Source organism: Cannabis sativa, chromosome 6, assembly GCF_029168945.1.
Source record: "Cannabis sativa cultivar Pink pepper isolate KNU-18-1 chromosome 6, ASM2916894v1, whole genome shotgun sequence".
NCBI lineage: Eukaryota > Viridiplantae > Streptophyta > Magnoliopsida > Rosales > Cannabaceae > Cannabis > Cannabis sativa.
Window position 1 is genome coordinate 19,143,905 of NC_083606.1, and position 9,162 is coordinate 19,153,066.

The following is a 9,162-nucleotide window of genomic DNA, read 5'->3' on the forward strand; positions in this document are numbered from 1 at the left end:
GTGGCTGAGTGCTTTCATGGTTTGTTTGCTTCTGGAAACACTTGTTGCACTGAGGTGATAGACTGTGTTTCTAAGGTAGTGTCTGACAGTGTTAACATGGAGTTATGCCAACCTATTGGCGAAGAAGACGTGAAGAAAGCCTTATTTCAGATGAATCCTGATAAAAGCCTGGGTCCAGATGGAATGACCCCTGCTTTTTACCAGCGGTGTTGGTCTATAGTGCGACATGATGTTGTGAAATGTGTTCGTTATTTCTTTGATCAATGCACTTTGGAGGATGGTAATAGTGAGGCAAATGTCGTGCTTATTCCAAAGAAGAAGAACCCAGAGCTTATGTCTGATCCTCCTCCAATTGCCCTTTGTAATGTCATGTACAAGATTATCACAAAGGTTATGTTCAATAGGATGAAGCTGATTATTAACACCGTCATTTCAGAAAATCAAAGTGTGTTTATCCCTGGTCGTTTAATTTCTGATAATGTTCTGGTTTCGTTTGAAATTCGCATTACTTAAAAAGAAAACGCAAAGGAAAGGAAGGGTATATGGCTCTCAAGCTTGATATGAGCAAGGCGTATGATAGAGTGGGTGGTCTTTTCTTGAAGCGATGCTCCGTAAGCTGGGATTTTCATAGAAGTGGGTCCGACTAGTTTTGAAATGTGTTACATCAAACTCATCCATGAACTTAAAGGTGAGGTGAACTTGGAGGAGTCTTCGGTGAATAAATTTTGGAAGAAATTCTGGACTCTCAAGTTGTCCCCAAAGATGAAGAATCTAGTTTGGAGAGCGGGTAGTTGCTGTCTCCCTACCATGGTTCAACTTTGGTCAAAGCATGCGGTGGTGACCTCTCTCTGTCCGGTGTGTTCCCTTGAAGATGAAACTATCCTACATGCTTTGGTTACCTGTATAGTTGTTAAGCTTTGCTGGGACATAGTTGGTATAGGCACGGGTGTGCAACATGAGACAAAGTATTTGGCCTTGTGTGTTGAGAGTTTTCAGGCACTCGATCGGGAGAAAAAAGAGCTGTTGGTGGCAGTTTCTTGGGCTGTTTGGAATGTAAAAAATGATCGGGTTCGGTAGAATAAAATTCAAAGTGCAGATAGCATCATTTCGTCAACAAAAGGCTTCCTTAACTAATGGCAAAATGCTCAAACTGCTGGTTTTGAGCTCTCGTCTTCTGGTATGATTCATGGGGACAGAACTGAGCATTGGGTGCCTCACAAGAACATAGTGTTAAGGTTAATGTTGACGCAACGGTCTTTGGTGAAACCCGACAATTTGGGATTGGTTTGGTGGCTCAGGGTTTGCTTATTGAAGGTCGTACTAAGATTTTCCAAGGACACTCTTCTCTTGAACTTGCCGAAGCTATGGGTGTACGTGAAGCATTAAGTTGGATCAAGTCTCGATATTGGCAACAAGTGGTCCTGAAAACTAATTGTCTTTCAATTGTTCAAGCCTTGCGAAGCTCAATTGTTATGATATCCACGTTTGGTCAAGTGGTTATGATTGTAAGGCTATTCTTAATGTTTCAAAAAATATTTCTATTTATTTTGTTCGTCGATCAGCAAATATGGTGGCTCATGTTTGCTAGAGCCTCTGTATCGTTTCCTGATTGTATTTTCAGTCTGGAGTCTGTTCCAACTGATTTGTTACATGGTTTAGTGATTGAGATGGTTATCTAATAAAGTATGATTTTCCTTAAAAAAAAAAAAAAAACTGGGCATACGAAACTAAAATTAACCACATTCGTCATACAAAACAAAATTGAAGGTCGATATTGACCAATTTAACTATAATTTCTAAAAAAAATAAATAATAATTTATTTTATAAGTAACAGTTAACAATTTAGAAAATATTTAATAGAATATATATAATAAAAACATATATTTATATTTTTATATATATATATATATATATAATCTCTACCAAAAAAATATCTTTTTCAAAAGCTTGAAGAAATATGGTATAGGGTTTAGGGTTTTGGAAGAAGCTTGAGGATACTTATAGAAAAGGAAAATTTACAAAAATATTACAAAATGAGAAAAAAATTATAAAAATACTGTGAGACAAATTTTTTTATATTTTTACTTACCAACTTTACAAAAATACTGTATTCAATGTTTCAAAATTACAAAAAATATTGTGTGTCGATAAAATAAAATAAAAAAAAAAACTAAAAAAAATCCTAAAAAATTTAACGAACAACATGAAAACAACTATAAAACATAAAAAATATAACTATAAAGCAACCGAAAAATAACAAAACATTGACCTAATTACAATAATTATATGAACTCCTTAATATATTTTTGTATGACGATTTTTTTTTACTTAATTTTGATAACTTGATTTATCTTTTTGTAATTTTATATATTTTTTTTTATAGAATTGTTGTTATAATGTTATTCTGTTAACTTTTTTTTTTTTTCTTTTTAAGTTAATGATAGTTAAAAATAACTATAAATTGAGAAAAAAAATTAAAAAAACAATATAAAAATAACAAAATAAATGTACCATACAATGAAAATATTGTCTGAAATAAACTGAAAATATACACTATAAAAATACACATGAACTAAATAACAACGGTATAAAATAAAAAATAAAAAACATAAAAATAATTATAAAACAATTATAGAACACCTAAACAACAACATAAAAATAACTATAAAATAACAAAAAGATAATTATAAATTAATAGAAAAATAAGAGGGCATCAATCTTGTTAAAATATACAAATTATTCATAAATTAACTCTGAATAAACTACAAAATATCTAAAAATATATACTATTTTTATTAATCATGTAAAAGATAGAAAAATATAGGAGGAGTGCTCTTTAATTTTTTGTAAGAGAGAGAAATAGTGTTAAAAAAATGAGATATAAAAATATACACTTATTAATATATGGAAAGATAAAAAAAAAAAAATTTGAGAGAGAGAATGAAATATATAATATTGTTTTTCATCACAATTAATTAATCTGAACTCTCTAACATTAATAATATTCTTATGTGGACTTAAAAGGAACTCCAAGTAGTGAGACATGAGATTTCATTGCAGATTGTATAGCAATGATATGATGATATATTTATTCCTAAGTTTTCCATTAAAGTTACTTCAATGTCAATTAAAGCAGGTACGAATTGATTAAATTGTGATTTGACATTATTTTTGAAATATAATGATAAGCTTTAAACATTTAGTGATAATTTATAAAATTGAATTTTTATTTGGAGAATTACCTTGTTTTTTTAATTTTTTTTTTTTTTTTAAATGTACGGTTTGAGTTTTTAAAGTGATTTCTTTGGTAATTTTTATATAGGTTGCTATACAATTTTTTGTTGCGATTTAGATTGCAGTGTTAGTTGTAATAAACGTTTCTATGTAGAATAAAAAAAAACTATTTTGAAGTGTAAAAATATAAAAGCCTTATTTTATTTTTGCCTTGGAAACTTTTATATTCCCAACAAACTTATTAAAACAAGAAATACTAGAAAAATCATTTAATTTTTCTTCTATACTTTCTACATGACATTCAAGTGTATTTTTCTATTTGGGCAACATAAAAATTAAATCTTTCTCTAAAATTGAGCAAATGGGTAGTAGTGTCCTCATTTTCTGAGCATTGACATCAATCTTTGTCATATTTGTCAGACAAGGATAAAAATAGAATAGCTCTAGCCAAGAGCCTCGGCAGGCTGTTACAATGATCTTTTTTTCTTTTTCTTCATAAAAGTAGTTTTGTATTATCTTAAGCTCCTATTTCAACGGCCAAGAATGATGCCATGACTGCAGAATGACAATATGTGTAGGATCCACCTAACATATTATCATTTGACAGTATTTATGTACATATATTTATAATATAAAGACTATATATTATATAAAATATAAAAGATAACCCAGTTAGCAGCGAAAATTGGACTGTTCTCTCATTATATATGCACTTCACATGGCTCTGGCAGTGAAGTTTTCTTTTGTTTTGTTTATGTTCTTACTAGTATGACTCATGAACTTTACAAGGGTCTTGATTTTTGAAGCTGTAATAAGGTAACTTAAACCATAAAAATAAAAAAAATACTAATAAAAAAAGGACTACTACCAACTATTGTAAGTGTGTAGTGAGTTTGAAAGGTGTGGAATTCTCTGTCAAATACTATTTTGATGCTATAACATGGGTCTTTGTCATTAGGCAAGTTGTCACTGAAGAAAACCAACAACCAATATAGCTCATCCCAGTGTTTACTGATCTTTTCACAGAATCTCTTAATTAAATCACCCCCATTCTAGAATCTAGATATTTGGAGGTGGTGGGTTTGTTTCATCATTATTAGAAGAACTATGAAGTGAGCAGTTATTGGTGGTGAAACCGTGAAAACACATCATAGATCATGGAGTTCTTAAGTTTGTGGAGATGGGTTTTAGTTCTTAGTAACTAGTATGTAGGGTATTGATTGAATAGTTGTTTAAAAGCTTAAAACTTCATAAAAAAAAAAAAAGAGAAGAGTAAGGCTTTATTATATATTACCTTGTTGAAAATGCTTGATGGGGCCATGAAAATGTCCTTCCATACACTTCATAGTCCTCCTGTTCTTCTTGGCCTTGTAACAAAGAACAGAGCCTACTTTGGAGCCAGACGTATAAGATCACCAAATCATCATCATCTTCCATCATTGACAGTACAAGTATCTTCAGTTCTGGTTCAGACTGATGAAAGTGGAAACTTACCAGAACCCATCAAGGTTTTAAGCTCTGGGGTGGTGAATCAAAGGCCAAGATGCACTCAAACCTCAGACCAACTCCTCAGCCAGCCAAATACCATCGGCATCATAGGTGGAGTCTCTGCTTTTTCCACTCTCATTTTCCTGGAAAAGCTTGTCTGGTGGGGGATCAGAGCTGGGGGTTGCCCACCCTTTGTGGTCTGCAGTGACTCATCACTACGGATGAAGCTTCCCATTTTGAATTCATTTCACTCGTTTAATGCTCATATGGTTCAAATCCCATCATCTAAGTTCGGTCCGGTAGTCGAGAGCTTAAGGCAAAAAAGGGTCTTTCTTGAGCAATCTGGAGCTCGCTGTATAGTCATGCCTTGCCATGTTTTACATGTATGGCAAGGTGAGATATCTGAAGGGTGTTCTTTGCCTTTCCTTCATGCTGGTGAGTGTGTCGCCAAGGAGCTTTTGGAAGCAAAGTTGAAGCCTCTTGAGGTTGGTAATGGTGTAAGGATTGGAGTTCTTGCCTCCAATGAATCTCTAGTGGCTGGTATATATCAAGAGAAGCTGCAGAACGAGGTAATGTTTTGAGAATTTCCCACAGGTGTTTGATATTTTGTCTTTAGTTTTGAATGGAAAATCTCAACATTTATTTGCAGGGCTTTGAGGTTGTTTTGCCAGACAGAGCAACAATGGAGCACGTGGTGATTCCTGCAGTAGAAGCAGTGAAGAGAGGCGACAAAAAAGGAGCTCGGAATCTCATGAAAATAGCAGTACAGATTCTATTGATGAGAGCTGTAAATACTGTGGTAATCGCTTGTGATGAAATGCAGGGTCTTCTTCCACATAATGATCCTCTTCTTCACAAATGTACTGATCCCATGGATGCTCTTGCAAGGTCAACAATAAGATGGGCTAATTCTGACGCAAATATGCAGATATGATGAGCAAAGAGAGCTTAGATTCATATTTGGTAGTATTTATGATATGTGTATATTTCATAATGCCATTGTAATCGATAAGGACTTTGTTTTTGTACATGTTACTTCCATTTGTGTTTACTTGCTTGCATTTATAGATTCAATCTGCTTCTTCTTATACCTCAACCAAATAAGTGAAAAAAGATTACTTGTATAATTGCTCTGCTTGGAAGATCAGTGGAGTTGTAGTGGGGACTCATGATTTTGTAATCTGAAAAGAGTATCAGGTAAACAAGTTGATTCGGATTTGCAGTGCATAGATTGTTTACTGGTTACTTCTGAATAAAAAGTTGCATATCAGTACTATACACAAATGAATTGGTACATTAGTCTGAGAAGCTTGGGGTACTAAACTGGTAGGAATGAAATATGTGATATCATTACAAATGATATGATTCAACTTGAAATACATTTTGAAAGGCTATTAATTTGATATACATTATATGTGAAAAGAAAAGGTACAATTTCAGCATACAAAGGCTGAAAGAAAAAGCTTTCCTTCTCGTCTGGGATTACTGGAGAAACTATAACAAGGATGCATGCGGATCAGTAGAAGAATTTTTTTTGCTGGAATTGAGAGTAAACCACACACTCTTAACTAGTCCTGCGAAACCAAAATATGAATAATTTCTTCTCTCCAAGGCAACTAAGAAGAGAATCATTTCAGGAACATGAATCTGGGTGTTAACTGCCTTAGAGAATGGATGGAATCCCAGCTACAAATTCGAGAAAGAACCACTAGGCTGTTTAAGGTGAGCTTGGCCGGCATCTGTTGTTTCATCCTGAAATGCCCAAGTAGATATAAGGTGATGGGCAATCGCAAATGGTCCAGGGAAAAACATCGGTGCAAGTTCACCACTCTCAACATTGAAGTCTCCTGAAAAGCTCTGTGTCTTCTCAACTCCTTTGCACATCTGTTCTACCTTCACAGCTGCTGTTTTTTGAGCCTTCTTGTACTCAGCAGCTAGCAAAGCTTTTTTCACATCCTCTCTACTGTGCCATTTTGCATCTAGAGAAAGTGGAGTTTAACAGCATCAAAAATTTATCAGCAAAAAAATTGCATAGGGATAATAACAACTGATGTAGAAATGCAAAAACACAAGTGAAAAATAATTATAACAGAAAGCACAACTCAGTAAGAATAACAGAATTTACTATATGTATACATATATAGACAGGATAGGAAGGCTGGTAAAGGGATGCTATGAATTTAGGGGAGAAAAAGCTAAAATTACCTTCCAACTCTTCCTTGTCGACATTTATTTCAAATGATTTTGCATAAGCGAAGAACCCAACCATTAATTGGCATGGGATGCTACTTGGTCCAACTGCAGACAAGCCAAACAAGAAACAAAATTACATTAAGGAATAATCTTTCATACAGTTGATAACATGTATCAGTTTTCAATACAGACCATGCTGCAGTACTAAAGTCAAATGAAAACTTGAAAAGATTAAGTTGACAGAGTACGAATGTTGTGTATGAATTATTTCACAGAAGTAATGCAGCAATTTAGCACCCTGAACATACCCTAAATTCTAAACTTAAGTGAATCCAAACATAGCAAGAGTATGCACATGTAACGTCATAAAAGCCACTGAATAAAGATATAGAAATGACTTGCCGCAGTTTAAGTACCTGGCCAAGGTTGAGAACTATGGTAAACAACTTCACCTACTTCAATACCAGTCTCTTCCCATGTTTCCCTCTTCACTGCCTCTTCTAAGCTTTCCCCAGGCTAATTACACAAAAACACATTCCAATTGAGAACGAAGACACCTTTTAAGAAAAATACTAATGAGGACTACAAAAAGCAAATATACAAGCACTTTCAAGAATTTCAAAAAGGCATCTCAAACTTTTTCAACAAGTCCCAATGCCTAGCTACATACCTCTATAAAACCAGCCAAGCAACTCCACATACGTGGTACAAATCTAGATTGTCTGCTTAAAAGGGCACAGTCGTTCTCTCTGTCAATTACTAACATAATGACAACCTGAGTCATGGAGAAACATAAGTAGCAAAGTCAACAATTAAAAATTTAAAAGGATCCAACCAAGTTAGTTTACTTCTACTTCTGCATAAGAGACTAAACAAAACCGTTGACAAAAGAGAGTAAGTTTTAATCATACAGGATCGACACGAGGGTAGATTCTCTGTTTGCACAAATCACTTGAACATTGCTTTCTTCTTCCAGCTTCCTTAGGGATTGTTTTCTCTCCGCAACGTCCACAAAAGTTTGATGTACTGTGCCATTCCAACAACGCTCTGGCCTGAAGAATAGCCAAAACCAAACAACAACAATTATAACAATACATGAAGCATTATCTCACGTAACTTATCAAATGTATACTCTATGATTTGGTTCCTCCAAAAAAAAAAAAAAAAACCAACAACACATTAAATTTACAAATACAAAACTCTAACCATGTTCATTTTTAACAACTTTTCACAAAAGGCAATCAACAGAAAAGATCAACGAAATAATCAGACCCTTTAACACAGCTACAAAAACTCACATGACCTGCAACAGCCAACTGTCCCATGGCATTAGAATCAGCCCAATCAGTGGCAACCATGAGCATTCTAAGCTCAACAAAAGAGAACCTCAGACTACCCAATTCAGGAACCAACTTAGCCTCTTCGGAAACATCAATTGCCCAGTAAACGACGTCGTCCTCCGCTTGCGAGCCCAGATAAACCAACGAGTCGCCGTTAATCTCAGTGCCCAACTTGGCCAACAAGTCCTTGAAATCAGCCAAAGCAAGCCAACCCAGATGCCAATTTGGAGAGGAAGAATCACCGGTCCCATCGAGAGAAGAGGCTAAAGGCCTACCCTTTCTAAAGGGCAAGACCTTAAAATTTGGCGAGGAAGGGAAATGTGTGGCCTCCAAAATCCGAATTTTGAGAGTTTCGAGAGCTTGGGTCGGGGAAAGAGGGTCCCCAGTTTTTGGGGTCTTGGATCTTAGAGGGTTACCAGCAAAGGCATGGGACTGGAGGTTGATGGACATGGTGGTGGAGGTGAAAATGTAAGAGAGAGCTCTCTTTGTTGTAGAGCTATGAAGTTTTGTAGAGAGAGAAAGGACGGCAGAGGTTGTTGATGATGAGGACGAGAGGAAGAGAGAGAGCATGACTTCCTTGTGTCTATTTGACCATATTTTTCTTTTCTTCAATTTAATATTAGGCTTCGTTTTCTGGTTTTGGAAAGAAATAGATGAAACATATATATGGTGACGTGGAAGAATATGAAAATGACAAGTGTCATGGTGACGAGAACGTTTCGGATGTGTGGGGTCCTTCTTCGCCGTGGTGCTCAGTTTTCGTAAGAGGAGGAGAGTGAGACTACGTCACCTTGTTCGTATGTGATGTAACCGCGATGGCCGACAGAATAATTGTTAACTAATTTCTTAGTAAACTGTGGTGAAAACATATGAATTTAGGACTTCTTGTTTTGCGGGTATGAGTAA

At 34.9% G+C, this 9,162-nt stretch overlaps 2 protein-coding genes across 2 annotated transcripts; one reads left to right on the plus strand and one right to left on the minus strand.

Moving 5' to 3' along the window:
• Nucleotides 1–3,763: 3,763 nt before the first annotated feature.
• Nucleotides 3,764–5,950, plus strand: LOC115724954 (uncharacterized). The gene is made up of 2 exons (XM_030654337.2): nt 3,764–5,292; nt 5,373–5,950. The coding sequence occupies exons 1-2, from the start codon at nt 4,540–4,542 to the stop codon at nt 5,655–5,657; spliced, it is 1,038 nt and encodes a 345-aa protein (XP_030510197.1). The 5' UTR covers nt 3,764–4,539; the 3' UTR covers nt 5,658–5,950.
• LOC115724953 (nudix hydrolase 19, chloroplastic) lies at nt 5,940–8,886 on the minus strand. The gene is made up of 6 exons (XM_030654336.2): nt 8,215–8,886; nt 7,828–7,968; nt 7,587–7,691; nt 7,333–7,432; nt 6,929–7,021; nt 5,940–6,702 (listed from the first exon to the last, which is right to left on the minus strand). The coding sequence occupies exons 1-6, from the start codon at nt 8,824–8,826 to the stop codon at nt 6,410–6,412; spliced, it is 1,344 nt and encodes a 447-aa protein (XP_030510196.1). The 5' UTR covers nt 8,827–8,886; the 3' UTR covers nt 5,940–6,409.
• Nucleotides 8,887–9,162: the final 276 nt, after the last annotated feature.